This window comes from Lissotriton vulgaris, unplaced genomic scaffold (assembly GCF_964263255.1).
Source record: "Lissotriton vulgaris unplaced genomic scaffold, aLisVul1.2 SCAFFOLD_440, whole genome shotgun sequence".
NCBI classification, from domain to species: domain Eukaryota; kingdom Metazoa; phylum Chordata; class Amphibia; order Caudata; family Salamandridae; genus Lissotriton; species Lissotriton vulgaris.
Window position 1 is genome coordinate 252,999 of NW_028245134.1, and position 16,440 is coordinate 269,438.

General features: G+C 45.2%; 1 protein-coding gene across 5 annotated transcripts in view; it reads left to right on the forward strand.

Annotated features, from left to right (window-relative positions):
* LOC147666511 (N-acyl-aromatic-L-amino acid amidohydrolase (carboxylate-forming)-like) overlaps nt 1-13,704 on the forward strand; it is a 244,627-nt gene extending 230,923 nt beyond the window's left edge. For all 5 annotated transcript variants that reach the window (XM_086949020.1, XM_086949022.1, XM_086949023.1 and 2 more), the window contains exon 7: nt 4,010-13,704. In XM_086949020.1, the coding sequence (XP_086805146.1) occupies nt 4,010-4,207 (198 nt within the window). In that variant the 3' untranslated portion in view covers nt 4,208-13,704. The remainder of the gene's footprint in view (nt 1-4,009) is intronic.
* The last annotated feature ends 2,736 nt before the right edge of the window (nt 13,705-16,440 follow it).

Here is a 16,440-nt window from a genome sequence, read left to right on the forward strand (position 1 = left end):
GTGTCCAGACAGGGATCCTTAGGTACAGTAGACGCACCTGAAAGCTCTTTAACTATTTTAAACAGGGCCTTGGGTCTATTTTGCGCCGTAAGAATAGTGGTATTAGCAAAATTGGCTCTGGCGATATCACAAGCCGAGTGATAAGCTTTAAGGGCAGCCTTGTATTTTACTTTCTGATCAGAGTTATAGTTGGAACGCCATATGCGTTCCAGTTTTTTACAATTGGATTTTTCTTGGCGAAGTGCGTCAGTGAACCATGGTGCCGGAGGGTGATGGATTTGAGATTTATTTCTTTGAGTCGGGAGACAGGAATCCAACGCTGTTGTCAACCACAATCTGACAGTAGGTAGCTCTTTAGTAGTTATACTGGAAGACGCAGGTTTTGAGTTGGCAAGAAAGGAGTTTAGTTTGTCTACGTCTAAACGTTTCCAGTTCCTGCTGGCTTTGTGAGGGAGAGCGGGATTAGAGGAATTAACCATAGTCATTTTAATTGAGAAGTTAACAATAAAATGGTCCGACCAGGTGACCGGCGTTGAAGATTGGTAGGAAATACCAGTGAGGTTAGAAATGATGGGATCTAAAAGATTACCGGCCTTGTGAGTGGGGTCGAAATTATGAAGATGAAGATCTAAGGCTGCAAGATCCTGTAAGAGGCGTGTAGAAATGGCACACGAAGCAGAGTTAAAATGGATGTTTAAGTCACCAACGACGATAAGATTAGTTGATTGCGCCAAGAATGGGGCAATAAGTTCAGGGAAGGAGGAAGCCCAACTACTAGCAGAGCCCGGCGGACGATAGATCAGCGTGCCGGTTAGAGTAAAATGAGGAGTAAGTAAGAGTTTAAACAAACCCGCTTCGCAGTTTGGAAAATCGAGGTCTTCCCATTTACAAGAGAATTCTCTCTTGAAAATAATGGCGATTCCCCCGCCATCTTTAAGAACCCGGTTCCGCCCAACATAGGTGTAATCATTGGGGAGAGCCATGGCAATGTCAGGGCCAGAGCTATCATTTAACCAGGTTTCAGTGACAAACATGGCAGCTGGGCTAGCTGTCTCCAAAAGGTCAAAAATATCTCTCTTGTGTTTCGAGAGAGATCGACAATTAATACTAATAAACCTTAGAAGGGAACAGGGATTGGGCGGAGTGGAGGGGGAAGTGTGACTGCGGGAGGGAATATTCCAAAAAGTAGAAGACATACAATCTATGCTTGAAATAAAAGATTCCAATGAGAGGCTGCAATTTGGGCAAGAAGTGGGCGCATTGTGACAATTAAAAACGATAATCGAGGAACAAGAAGGCCCCCGCAACCGCAGTAAGGCAGTACGAGAATAGGTTACGTAATCGTGGGCAGAGGAACTGGTCCCTGGGCCCGTGCTGGCGCGGACAGGCGCAGACGGGCTTGACTTGTGCGTGACTTCGGCGCGAAGTCGGCGCTCCCGCTGCGCTCGTCCGCTGCGCTTCCTCCATGCCACCATTAAGTACTAAAGGGGGAGGGAGCACTAGACCGCTCACCTGCAAAGACTAGTGCAGGGCGGAAGTGGTGTCAGCCAACAGGAAGTGCGCTCCTCGAGCTGGCCCTCCGCAACAAACGGCACAAGCCGGGGCGGAACGAGGCCACGAGGACGGTAAAGTGCAGGTAAAAGCGGCTTTCACATGAAAAGGTACAATGTAACAATTTAAAACAATTTGTCCAGCGTGCTTTTAATATCAGCCGCGGACATAAAAGATAAATGTGCAAATGTGCTAAGATTTTTAAAAATTGATCATGCGTGCTCTTAAGATCAGCAGCGGCACAGTTTTCAATTCAATACAGCGTCCACAGACCACACACACCGCAACCTGAAACGCTGCGCTGGATTGTACCTGGTCTGGTGTTTTGTGGCAGCTGCTGAGAGCGTGCATCTTGCTGTTTGTGATATATATATATATATATATATATATATATATATATATATATATATATATATATATATATATATATATATATATATAAAACATACACATTTATTAACAATTCAATTCCAAAACATTACATAAATTGCTAAACAAATAATTTAAGAAATGTAAAACAACAAAAGACATTTACAAAAAGTAATACAAATGTAAACAATTAATATAAAATTACAATTATAAACACATAATAATAAAAATCATATTTAACCAATATTAGGAAAAGTATTGGAGTCTGGAATAATAGATATACTATTCCCACTAGGCAACAGTAGAGAAATTGTGGGTCTTCAAAGGGGGTTAAATATATTATTTCCACTCCAAACAACTCAACTGTAGTGCAAGTGTTGGATTTCTGAGGGATTTGATTTATTTTTCCAACTCCAACCAGGGCAACAGTAGGGAAAATGTTGGACTTCGGAGGGGTTACATTTTCCATTCCCACTCCAAACAGCATAATAGTAGGGAAAGGGTTGGACTTTCGCAGGGTTAGATTTACTATTCTCACTCCAACCAGCACAAGAGTAGGAAAAGTGTTGGACTTCGGAGGGGTAATATTTACTAATCCCAGTTCAGTCTGTGCAACAGTAGGGCAAACACTGTACTTCGGCAGACTATACTTGTCTATTCCCACCCCAGTCTGTGCAAAAGTAGGGAGAGCTGTGGACATTAGAGGTGTTACATTTAACTATTCCCACTCCAGTCTAATCAACGGTAGGTAAACTACTTTACTTTCAACACATTACATATTGCAATAGCCCTATTAATTTAGTAAATAGACGAATGTTAATATAAACATTACTTGAAATAATTTACAAAATTCATAAACAATGTAAATATAAATTTTCATTAACAAAATGAATGTTATTTAGTAATTTCTTAACTATACCCCTACAAACATGGCACCCCGCAACTTAAAATGAAAGTAAAATAAATCAGTATTACATAATGTACATTATAAATATCAATCACATACTTACAAATTAAAAACAATTACACGAACAATAGTAACAAAATTACGATATGAACTAAAAAAATAATAATTAAAGAACACTATTTTTTACAACTATTTTATCAAAAACGATATTACTTGCCTAAAAAAACAATATCCAACGATATTTCTGCTTTGCTATCATTGGTATTACATGCTTTTCCTGACATTTCTGTCACCCAATACATACAACTCGATATTTTGTCCAAATACCATTGTATACTATCCATGTAGCCCATAACACGCACGGCCAACATTTCAGAATAATTTATTGGCACACATGACTGTATTTGAGGCAGTAGCTGAACTGAAGGGGTGAAAGTCTTAAATGCAGCAACCCTGTGCAGGGCAGCTCCTGGTTTCACCACTTGAACATCCAGGTATTTTTCCTTCATATGGAACTTGCTTCACAAGTTCAGTCAGATGGTCTGCAAAGTTTCTGGGATATGTTACTCCTCAGAAGTGTTGTCTCTTTTGGAGATAGGGCTCCACCCACAGTGGAACTTGTCTTTACCATAATTTCCATGTGCAGTGCCGAATGTTTGATGTTACAACATGGTCTTTACACTGCGATACGCTTACAACGCGGTCATTACAACACAAGTTGTTACTTACAACGACTTGCGCTAGAGGCGCTGGACTAAGGAATAGTATGATTTACTATTCCAACTGCAGCCTATGTAACAGCAGGGAAGGTGTTGGAATAGTAAATCATGTTGTAAACATATCGCAGTGTATAGACTGCGTTGTAATGGATATCTCCGCAGCGCCATGACGTGAATGACAGCTCACAGAGCACGGGCTGTTTTCAGACACAAAAACGGAATGCAGTATGTCTCTCTGCAGCCTCTCGCAGTCCTAAATAAATTAGTGATGTAAGAATAGGTAATGAGCATGGTTTCATTAAAGCAGGAGATTATAGTCTTACTAGAACTGGTGCATGATGTCAGTTCCTGTTACTTGCTTATCTACTGGTTGCATTCCTGGCAACAACAATTATGAATCTCTTTGGGCTGACCTTAAGCCGAAGATTTGTCAAGAAATAACCTCTTTATGTTTGGTTTTCAGGACAAGGATTTTCATCCCCTGAACCCCGGTGACCCCATTTTCCAGACCTTGGATGGGACAGAGGTGGTCTACGAAGGTGATTCAACCATCTACCCTGCCTTCATCAATGAGGCTGCGTACTATGAGAAGAACATCGCCTTTGCCAAGATGGAGAAGAAAGTGTTTTCAGTCCCCGCTCTTCAAGCACAGCTGGACTAATCTGGAAACCACTGCAAAGGGGAGAGGCCTGCGGCACTCAAGAAACATTGCTAAGGGGTGCAATACATATGGACTTTTTGGGCACAGACACAAACATAATGAAGAGAACTAGAACAGAACCACAGTAACAAACAGCTGCTAATAGGCACATGAAGGGAGCCTGAGACAAGAAATACCAGGAGATCTACAAAAGAGTTCTCAAAAGATTCAAACTAAATGCAGAAGGAGAAAAAGGGAATGGCCAAGCCAAAGAAAGACTGAGCTAAAAACGTACTGTTCTGCAATATACTCTTGGTGTGGGCAGTCGTCCACTCAGGTCTAGAGCTGCTTGGGCAACCTAGGATGTACAATAGGGACCTTGAAAACTGCTTCCCTCGCCCCCAACCACAATATAAAATACCACCAGGTGAGTAGGCAGACAGATAGAAGCATAATCTAAGAAGAGAGAACAGGTAGAAAGGGAGTCACAATAAAGGAAGAAGAGGTGGACAAAAGAGGAGAGGCTATGTCCCTTGGACTTGGAGACACAAGAAAGACAATGTGCACACAAAATGAAAGATGCATGGAGAATAATGGAGACAGGAGAGGGCTTGAAACAGAAGGAAAGGCAATGGAGAAGAGCCATGTAGGAAGTGAAAGGAAGAAGAAATGTGTTACTTACCTGTAACTGCAGTTATCCAGTATTAGTGTCTTTCATAGATTCACATGCCTGAATCATTCCCCGTCGTAGAGACGGGAGTCTCTGGTACATAGAAAAGTAATGTCCTATAGAGATACATAGAGAAAAGTAGGCCTTAGGGCCTTGCCTTAGTAGCCTATCTATGTCCTTTTGTAAAAAGGACCACACTCTAGAAGGTAGCCAATCAGCTACCACCTCCCTCTAGAACCTTCCTGTCAGGAGCTTCAGTCTCTCAGATTTTCGTATGCACTAAGCTAGGTAGGTGTAATACCTGTTAGAGAAAGAAGTGAGTCCTTCCAGGGGAGGTGGGAGGGTTGCATGTGAATCTATGAAAGACACCAATACTGGATAACTGCAGTTACAGGTAAGTAACACATTTCTTATCCAGTATTATGGGTGTCTTTCATAGATTCACATGCCTGAATCAGAGTAGCAAGCAATACATTATGCACGTGTGTGATGGAACAGTATACAGCAGTCTGAGATAATAAATATCATGCGACTAAGAACCATCAACAAATAACAATAAATAAGTAAATAAATGTGCATACCAGCGAAGGATGGCGGTAAGGAGGAAGGCTCACCTCACTCGAATAGATGGCGGAGAACCGCCTGGCCCACTGCTGCATCCTGCATCAGTTCCGTATCCAGGCAGTAGTGCCTGGTGAAGGTATGCGGCGACTTCCAAGTCGCTGCCCTGCAAATGTCCAAAATTGGCACACCAGCAAAGAGCGCTGCCGATGTGGACACAGCTCTTGTAGAGTGAGCTCTTACTTTGGAGTGTAACGGCCTTCCGGCTTTGTCGTGGCAAAAGGCAATTGCCGAAGATATCCACCTTGAAATACTTTGCTTGGAAAGCGGCATGCCTTTTCGTGGTTTACTAAAAGCTATGAAAAGCTGGTTCGTTTTCCTGAATTGTTTTGTCTTGTCGAGGTAAAACTTAAGACATCTCTTCAGGTCCAGAGAGTGCAGGGATTTTTCAGCTGCAGTGCTGGGATTTGGGAAGAATGATCGAAGGACTAGAGGTTCGTTTAAATGGAAGTCCGAAGGGACTTTAGGGATAAATCGAGGATTAGTTCTTAAAATCACTCTGTCTTCCTTGAACCGCATAAACGGATGTTGTATGGAAAGAGACTGTAGTTCGCTGACCCTTCTTGCTGAGGTCAGTGCCAAGAGAAGGGCTGTTTTCCAGGAGATGTATTTGACATCCGCCCTGTGAATGGGCTCGAACGGGTGCTTCATCAATTGGTTGAGTACCACATTGAGATGCCATGTTGGTGGAATTCTTCGTGGCTGAGGAAAAGATCTGTAAAGCCCCTTTAGAAACTGTTTTATCAACCTGTGTGACCAGAGAGAGGGTCCTTTTGAAGTTCTTGTAAAGCGAGAAATTGCTGCCAAGTGTACTCTAATAGAGGCATGCGCAGGTCCCGCCTGTGCCAGGTGTAGCAGATATGGTATTAACTGCTCCGGAGTAGCCTGAAAGGGATGTATATCTTTGTCCTTGCACCAAATGCAAAAGCGTTTCCACTTTAACGAGTAGGTCTTGTTTGTGCTCTCTGCTCTTGCTTTTGCGAGGACATCTTTGCACTCCTGCGGAATGTCTAGTTGGTAGAACTCTCAGTACTCAGGAGCCAAGCCGATAATCTGAGAGATTTATTTATTTATTTTTTATTTATTTTAAAAATTTATAAAGCGCAGCTTATACCCGTGGGTGTCTTGGCGCTATAACTTTACTGAAGATCCCAGATTGGACATGTATCTACCATAAAAAGTGTTGTCCTGAGCAGTTTATTGGTCAAATAACCAGGTTTTTATCAATTTCCTAAATTGCAGTAGCGATGGTGCCAATTTTATTTCCTTTGGAAGCGTGTTCCACAGTTTGGCGGCAGCGTTGGTAAAGCTTCTGTCGCCCCATGTCACCGTCCTAGTGCGTGGCACTGCCAGTAGATGTCTCTGTTCGGAGCGTAAGGATCCTTTTGGTAAATAGTAGCAAAGTTTCTGTTTGAGAAATGCTGGTCCAAGACCCTTGAGGGCTTTATAGGTGAGACACAAGGTTTTGAATCTAATGCGATTTCTCATTGTTAACCAGTGGTAGTTCCTTATCGCTTGCCTGGTGGACTGAAACTTGGGAATGCCAGCTAGTAGCCTTGCGGCAGCATTTTGTATAAGCTGCAGTTTGGCCACCACCCGTGCCTGGGCATTTACAAACAATCCATTACAGTAATCAAGTGATGAGAGCACTAAGGAACTCACCACTGTTTTCCCAGTACTCTCCGGAAGATAGGGCAGGATTTTTCTAATGATCTTGAGCTTGTGGAAGGCAGACGACGCAACCTGGTTGGCATGGTTGGAAAAATTAAGGTTTTCGTCGAATATGATTCCTGAATTCCTGACCTTTTGCACAGGTTCTGGGGGGGCTCCGAGAGGAGTCGGCCACCAAAGAGTGGACCATTGCGGCGATAGTTTTCCAAAGATCATTACCTCGGTTTTCTCAGATTTCAGATTCGGGTCCTGTACCTGGCCGTTGGACATCGTGAGTAGGGACGGACGTTGGCCCAGACGGATTGGTGGGTGGACTGAGAGGTGATGGAGGTCCGTGAACCAATGCTGCCTCGGCCAGAACGGGGCAATCAGAATCAGGGTGCAGTGTTCTGTCTTCATTTTTCGGAGGACTCTTGGTATCAGGGGAAATGGCGGAAATGCGTCCGAAAACACGTTGCGCCATGCGATGGAAAATGCATTTCCGAGAGAACGCAATTGGGGATGCCAACTTGCGAAGTTACGGCATTTGGCGTTCTCCCGGGTGGCAAAAAGGTCGATCTGCGGTCTTCCCCATTCCGAAAAGATGTGATCCAGCACTTCTTGGTCTAGCTCCCATTCGTGGGACAGCGATCTCTGTCTGCTTAGAGCATCTGCTATGATATTGTCCTTGCCTGGGACATACTCCGCTGTCAGCGTGATACTGTGGAGCACAAGCCAGTTCCAGATTTTGTGCGATTCGCGAGATAGTGTGAGCGAACGCGTTCCTCCCTGTTTGTTCAAGTAGTGCATTGTCGTAGTGTTGTCGGTCCTGACAAGCACTGGGGAGTTCTGGATGCGCGGTAGGAAAGCCTGCAGAGATAGAAAAACTGCTCTCAGCTCTAGGAGATTGATATGGAGCTGCTTTTCCTGGTCCGTCCACTTGCCGCTGATCTGCAGCTCTTGAAGTACCGCTCCCCAACCCTCTAGGGAGACGTCCGTAGTTATCATGTGTGGGGCTGCAGGCAGTAGGAATGTTAGTCCTTGTGAGAGGTTTTTGGACGACCTCCACCATAGTAAGGCGTTGGAAATTTGCTGTGTTAACACAATGCGATCCTCGAAAGAGCCTGTGCTCTGAGTCCATTGCCTGGTCAAGGCTTCCTGCAGAGGGCGCATACTGAGCCGACAGTGTGGAATAAGCAGGATGCAGGAGGACATCATACCCAGGAGGGACTTGAAAGTACGGACCGGCAAATTTTTTCTCGAGGCAATTGCGGTGGCCAGGGTGATAAGCTTGTGCTTCCTGTCCTGAGATGGAAATGCTTTGGAACATTACGTATCCAACGTCGCTCCGGGAAAGGTAAGAACTCGGGAGGGCTGTAAGGTTGACTTCTCGTGATTGAGCGTCAGACCCAGTTGTTGAAAAAGATTGAGACAGGCGCTGGAGGACTTGACTGCGCCTTTCAAAGATGGTGCTTTTACCAGCCAGTCGTCCAGGTATGGGAAGACTTGATGTCCTTGTTGACGTAGGAAGGCTGCCACTGGGGAGAGGCACTTGGTGAAAATTCTGGGTGACGACTTTAGGCCGAATGGGAGGACACAGAACTGACAGTGCTGACCTGCCACTGCGAATCTGAGGAATTTCCTGTGGCCTTTGTGAATAGGGATGTGGTAATATGCGTCCTGCAGGTCTAAGGACGTCATAAAGTCTCCTTCCTCTAGCGACCACAAGATCTCTTGGATAGTCACCATACGGAACGATAGACTCTTCAAGAATGTGTTGAGTGCCCTGAGGTCTAGAATGGGCCTCCATTTCTTCCCTTTCTTTTGTATTAGAAAGAAGCGGGAATAGAATCCCTTTCCTCTGTGAGCTGCTGGTACTCGCTCTATTGCTCCTTTCTTTAACATCGAAGAGATCTCTTGAAGGATTAATCGTAGACGCCTGTTTGAAGCTTGCGAGGAGGAGTAGTCGGGGGAATTGAATTGAATTCTAACGAATGTCCGAATTGGATCAATTGGAGCACCCACCGATCTGTTGTTATTGATCTCCAATTGTCGAGGAAGTGTGTTAGTTTTCCTCCAAGTTTGAAAAAATGAAATTGTGGATGGACTGGCTGTTGGGTAAGGTCATTGGCGTCCGCCAGTGGTTTTCCTCCGATTTTTTTCTCCTGTAGTTGGACCTTCCATACGAAGTCTGACGACTTTGTTGCTGTTGTCGCTGTTGATATTGCGATCTGCCTTGGTTATAGGAATATGATGATTTGCTCTGGTAAGAACCTCTGTAGGAGGATTGGCCTCTACCTCTGCTCCCTCGAAAGGACTGGGTCTTAAACTGCAAAGTGCCCAGCGCTCGTGCTGTATCCATATCTTTTTTGATAGTTTGCAGGTCCTCAAAGTTCTTTTCCCCGAAAAGGTGTTGGCCATCGTAGGGCATGTCCAGTACCTTGGTTTGGACCTCCTGGCGAAAGGATGTAGCCTTAAGCCACCCCTGCCTTCGCAAGCTGTCTGAAGCCGGTCATAGCCACATCTACGGCACAATCGATAATTTCTGATGCCGATGTTTGGCCTTCCTTAAGGAGCAATTGTACTTCCTCTTTCAAGTCATCTGGCAGTTCCGTTAGATACGGGGCAATATCTTCCCACAATTGTCTATTGTAGCGGCGTAGTAGCGCAATGGAATTAGCCACTTTGACAGTCATGGCCGATGTGGTGGAAAAGCGTTTGCCAATACTGTCAAGCTTCCTGCCCTCTTTGTCAGGTGGAGCTGACAATGGGGATGCAGGAGTTCTTTTGTGCTGCCTGGGTAACAACAGAATCCGGTTTGGGATGCCCAGTAAGGCAGGCTGCTGCTGTTGTAGGTGCCTTATATTTTTTGTCCAGCCGTGGAACTACTGCGGAGATCGAGGCTGGTGACTGCATCAGCTGTTTTCCCTGCTCCCATAAGTGTTCAATGATAGGTATTGATCTTGTTGTTTTCTTAACAGAGTCTTAAAATCATATAAGAAACAGTCTGTTTCATGGGATTCCATTTTCATATGGAATCTCGTGGCCGCTCTTTCCACCAAATTGTGAAAGCCGCCAATGTCCACTGGCGGTGAGTCCGAGGCAGTGGGTTCAGGAGTGCCCGGAGATGGAGCGATGTAGTCCTCATCATCCCTATGGTCGGACTGGTCGTCCCGAACCTCCCCGTCTTCCGGTTCTTCAACTTCGTCGTCAGAAGACGGGACATTGTGCACTTGGTATTTTTCCTGATGGCTCACCAAAGGTGATGGTCTAGGACGTGAAATTGTTGTTGGTTCAGATGTAACTGGATTTGCTTCCGCCGAAGGGGCAGTGGTTGGTTCAGGAAAACGTTGCTTATAGTGTTGGATCAAGAACCGTAGGTTGAAAACTATAGACACTGGAAGGCATACCATAGGTGTAACCTCTGTCTGGACATGCAAATGTTCAGCCTCTTCTGTATACATCATCTCATCTCCCTCTTCATCAGTGCTTTGGCACTTTACAATGAGATCCGAAGGACTGTTGGCCTGTCCATACTGTTCTTCATCTGATTCTTCGTCCTGCAAAATACGCGACGGGGGTAGCTTTTGCACCCTACTTGGAGATGTTAAATCAGGGGTTATAGGTTGTTTCGAGCTCTTTTTGGGAGCAGACAACGGCGAAATCAAGTCCGATTGTTTCCATGGTGTCGACGATGGCGTCATCGACGGTATCGTCGACGGCTGAGTTGTAATTGTCGACGATGATGGCTTCGTCGACGGTACCTTCGTCGACGGATCCGTCGATGGCACGCTCGTCGACGAGGTCTTCGTTGACGTCGGTGGAGATTTTGTCGACGGTATCCTCATCGACGGTACCTTCGTCGGCAGTCCAGTCGTAGATGGAACGCTCGTCAACGGTGTCTTCGTCGTCGACGAAGTCTTCACCGTCGTCGGAGACTTCGACGATGGTATGCCTGTCAACGAGGGCATCTTCGTCGACTGCGTTGTCGCTTTCGGCTTCGTCGTCGACGCTGATGTCGTCGTCGATGTCGTCGAAGTCGTTTTCGCCGAGGGCCTTGTAATGACGATAATCGAAGGCACAGACTTACCCGAGTTGTCGCCGTCGTCGATGAGAATGCTGACGACGCCATCGTCGTCGACACCGTCGTCGTCGATGTAGAAACATAGACTGTAGACACAGACTTCTTCAGCGCTGAGGTAATCGTCGACGAAATGGTCGTTGTCGACGGCGCAGGCTTCCTGAAGGCAGGAACCTCCTTGTCAGATGTTGTAGATTTTGTCTCAGAAGACTTTTCAATAGTCTTGTTAGGAGGAACGTCTGTAGGGCTAGGGGAAGCAACCCTTGGCCTCTTCAAGGACAATTTAGAAGAAACTGAAGCCATCTCACCATCCTCAGAAGATTCCAGGTCCTCTCTGGTTTTCAGCCTGTTCAACCAGAGGAGCAGCCGGCCTTCCCTGTCCTTTAGTGTTTTTGTAGAGAATGTTCTACAAATTCTACACTCTTTAGGAGAATGGTCTGGATAAAGACAGTATAAGCAGGTTTCATGCTTATCGTCGACGTGGAGTCTCTTCTTACCACAAGAAGAGCAAGCTCTGAAGAGACCTTTCTTTTGTTGTTCAGCCATGGTGTAAAAACGCAGGAAATATCAAATTTCTAAGCAGAAAAGAGATAAAACTAGGAAACCTGAGGAGAACTCAGGTGGAGACTCCCTAGCACAACGTGCGGTAAAAAATCTGAGAGACTGAGGCTCCTGACAGGAAGGTTCTAGAGGGAGGTGGTAGCTGATTGGCTACCTTCTAGAGTTTGGTCCTTTTTACAAAAGGACATGGATAGGCTACTAAGGCAAGGCCCTTAGGCCTACTTTTCTCTATGTATGTCTATAGGACATTACTTTTCCATGTACCGGAGACTCCCGTCTCGACGACGGGGAATGATTCAGGCATGTGAATCTATGAAAGACACCCATAATATTGGATAATAGGCAGACACCCAGATCAGAAAATAATATTTGGAAAACAGAGGTGACGAAGGAGATGAGGAGAACAAGGGAGACCAAGCAAACTTTAGTAAGTGGAATGTATGAGATACATGAATGAGATGATATCCACAGACCAAAGGAAGAAAGAGTACTCTACTGTGACTTAATTAGGAAGAGGAAGAGGAAGCAGAACATGAGAAGAGCAGGAAATAAACTGAGGGGTCCTAACAAAGTGCATGAAGGGTGGAGAGGAATGGAAACAAGAAACAGAGCAATAGTAAACAGAAAGCTAGATAAAAAACACATGGAGAGCTACCATGAAGTATTGGTTGAGCATCTTTCAGCAATCCCCTTACAAATCACCAAGAACAAGTAAAAAGAAGTGAAATCTGCCCTACTCTGATGGTTCTCGTATTGGGTACTCACCAAACTGCAGTTATCTATGCAAATATTTTGTGAGATGAGGCTCTTCTGACACCTCAGGACTTCATATTGACACTTCCATGATGGAAAGCTATTTCTGCTGGCATCACCCATCTTTGTTGGTATTACTTTATAAGGTGCTTTTCCTCCAGTTGATGCAAAGACACTGGACAGTCCTGTTCTCAGAGACAATCATGGCAATAAACAGTTCACAGGTCAGACAATTTTTAAATGTATTCCAGGGACGAATGGTCGCAGGTCAGCCATTCTAAAATAGTTTACAGGGCGGAATGGTCACGTCAGCCATTTTCAAATATTACCCTGCAGGTAACAGGATGCCTGGTTAACCAAAGATTTTATTGTATCGCTTCTGCAGGTAAAATACATCCATACACACGCACACACACACATTTTTGTATATATATATATATATGTATGAACGAGGGAGAGGAATGGGCAAGGTCTCCTAGGATATGGCCCATTTCTGCTCTCTGTGCGCTGGCGCACTAGTGGCTGCCAAGCACCAAAGCAGGCAGGATTAGTTTTGTGTAGGAAGGGACACCTTCCTGCACAGAAACATTCCTCTGAGCCGGTTATCTCTTTCTATGTGTGCAGCAAAGGTAGAAAGAGGGAAAAACGAGGAGAAATAAACATGTTTATCCTTGGTACGCCTCCCCTGGGAGGCATGGCATTTTGACTCATTCCCAGGTTTACTCTTGTTAGTAGATCTGGGAATGTGCCATAAACGACAGGTGGATGCGTGGTAACACCCACGCAGCACCCATATGACGCATTCCCAGGGCAGAGTAACGCAAGGGAGAACATTGCATTTCTCCAGATATACTATGAATGCAGAGCCATGCACGGTGGCTCCGCGTGGCAATGTAAATCCCATTTAAGGGCTTGCGCATTTTGCGGTGCGTTAGGGTGATGCAAGCCCTTGATAAATCTAGGCACCAGTGTGCATTTAAGGCAGTAGGGGGTTTAGGAGGATTTGTGCAACTCCATTCTACCATCGTCCCAATACCCAAACCTTGTAATGACAAACACTAACCTTCCACTGCTTTGATAAATGAAGGAGTGGCCTTCCATATCTGAGGTGACGTCATGAAAATCAGACAATCATGTTTCAATGTATTGTATTTTAAAATAAATAATTGTATTTTTATTCATTTTAGGCTAGTTTCAGTTTTTGTGTCACAGAACTGAACCATGAAAATGAATTGCCAATTGGTTTTGTTCAATAAGTGCTGTTTCAAAGGCGTACAAGGATTTCAGTGCTTGCGCTCATTCAAACCTTGGCCTCTCTGCTTGTGATGGACAGGCAGGCCATCACATATAGGGATATGAGAGGGCTTCGATGTCATATCACTTCTTGTACTATTCCCCCAGTGCTGAGAGATGCTCTGTGATTTTCAATGGGCTGGGAGCTGCAAAAAACTGAACAATAAATAAACACAAATAAATATACAATAATGAATTACCTCTGCAAAGAATGATACAACATTCCAATTGAAAACATGTTTTTGCATCCTTTTTAACAGTGAACTTCATCGTGCAAAATCACTCTTTGAAAAACATTTTGAAATCTGACCTTGCCAGATCAGGGGGTCCAAGGAGGGACAAGATACGAGAAGGAGTCTTTTGCATGTATATAAATATGTTGCTCTTTAACAATATTAGTCTTATAAATTCAAATGCACTGCTTGTTTCCCCAGTCGATCTGAACGTTTGCTAGTTGTTTTTCTTAAACTCTAGTTTCTGAGTCCCAAGGCCTGTTGAGACTTCACAGGTGACCCATAATGCACTAGGACAAAGACTCGACCTCAGATTGATTTCCACCCAGACAAAGACTGCATAAAACGTGCAATGTAGAACCGAGTGATGTCGAAAGCAAAACATCTGTAATCATGGCTGGCTTGCACGGAGGTGGCTGGCTGCACGTGAATCTGCAGCACAACATGATACAGCTATGTACAGGGCACCATTGCCCGACCCTAGCACGTGAGGCTGTAGATACACATGCTCTGCATACACTGTAAAGCTGTTCCCTTCCTCACAGCAGTGGCTAATGAGAAGATAATGCAGATGTTTGGAGTACAGTTCCTACTGCCTGGAAAACTAAATCCTGCAGTAGGATTGATCATTCACACAGTGGTGTTTAGTAAATGTGTGTGGTGCTGACCAAGGGAGAAATGTGGCGCAGCGGCCAGGGCGGCTGACTCTGGACCGCAGGGCTCACGGTTCAATCCACGGTGTCGGCAGCAGCTCAGCTCAGCACCCCGTGTCTCTGGGCAAAAGCTTGCCCAATCTCCCCGACGGCCTCCAGTGCCTTGAGACCCTTAGGGGTGAGTAGTTTGTGCTTTACAAATACCAGATTTAAATGTATTTATTGAGTGGTAGCTTAAAATGCTTGCAAAAGTGATGTTTGTCAAGAAGCCAATCGTGTTGCATTTTTCTATGTGGAATGTGCTTTTGGGGGCGCAGCCAGTGTGTGCTTAGAGTTCGCATTACAGGTTTTCAATGTATGGGTTAACCCATCCTCCCCCAGCAATACCAGCTTCAGCGATGGAGTTTCACAGGTGAGGCTTAGCAAAAGCTATCAGCAGTTGCTTTACATATTGATTTAGATGTGTTTATATACTACCTGAGTACCCTCTTAACAACAAATCTATGTAACGACGCATGAGCTCCACAGCCTGGGTATGGGAAGAAGATGGGCAGCGCAATCGCTTGGTTCACGTCACGCGTAGACTCCACCTGTGGTAGGAAATTGGGATTAGTCCTGAGGATAATCCTGTTCTTATGTGCCTGGATAAAGGGATTATCTGTAGTCAGTGCCTGCAACGTACTGATCCATAGCAAAGAAGCGATGGCCACTTAAAAGGTCCCCTTCCAAGACGAGAACTGTATGTCACAGGAATGGAGTGTTCAAAAGATGGACCCACAAGCCACGTGGGAACCACATTTAAGTTCCAAACAAGGGCTGTGGGTGTAGAACTTGTTAGGGCTTCTATGAAGATGTTAACAGAGATTTCAAATAGGAAGATCTTCTGTTTTGTGTGTATGCTGCAAATGCAGTTAGAATGCATGCCTTTCCATGGCAGAGTCTCAACATGGAAAGGCATTACACCGCCACCATCGTAATATGGATGGCGGTGCCTGCAAGGCACCATCACCATATTGCAGGCCTTTTCCGGCCGGTAGGCAATGGTGCGGATTGCTACCGCTGGAAAAGCAGCAGATGGTCTTTCCATCCGCCGCGGTACCCCCCCACCATGGTAATGTGGCGGGGGTAAAAGGCCGTCCGGCGGGGTGTTTTGGCGGGCAGGTCGCCACCGCCGGTAGAGTGATGGCGATCTGCCACCATCCAAATAGACCCTTAATGATCAACTAAGTATCATCAGCGTCAGTGAAATATCAATCCATCATCCTCAATCAGTTTGGCCAGGGGAGTGACATACAGATTAAATAAAGTGGGGCTCACAGCTGGGCCTGTGGGGTGCCCACCACAGCTGGCTAAGATGTAGAGTGCAAGTTTCTTAAACGCATAGCTCACTTGCGGACCCACAACAATGCGAGAACCATTCTAAGACTGTGCCCGAGGCATCCCCGAGACCTTGATATGTTACAACTGAAGTATTCTTGGATAAGACGAGGTGGAAAAATGTGAGATGGCACTCTGATGAGCTAGACATGTTATATGTGCTTATACAGCTGTGATGTCACTCCGGATACAGAGACCTCACAGGTGTCAGGTGTAATGAAACGACTCAGATCCTATTAAGCAGGGTTAGAGGGGGTGACGCTGTTGCAGTTTTGTGTAAAAATTGAATAAAAAGGGGACTTGTGATCCCTTGTTCTTCCAAAGTTTCTCCTTGTACCTGTTCAGTTAGGGGAGTCCTGTTT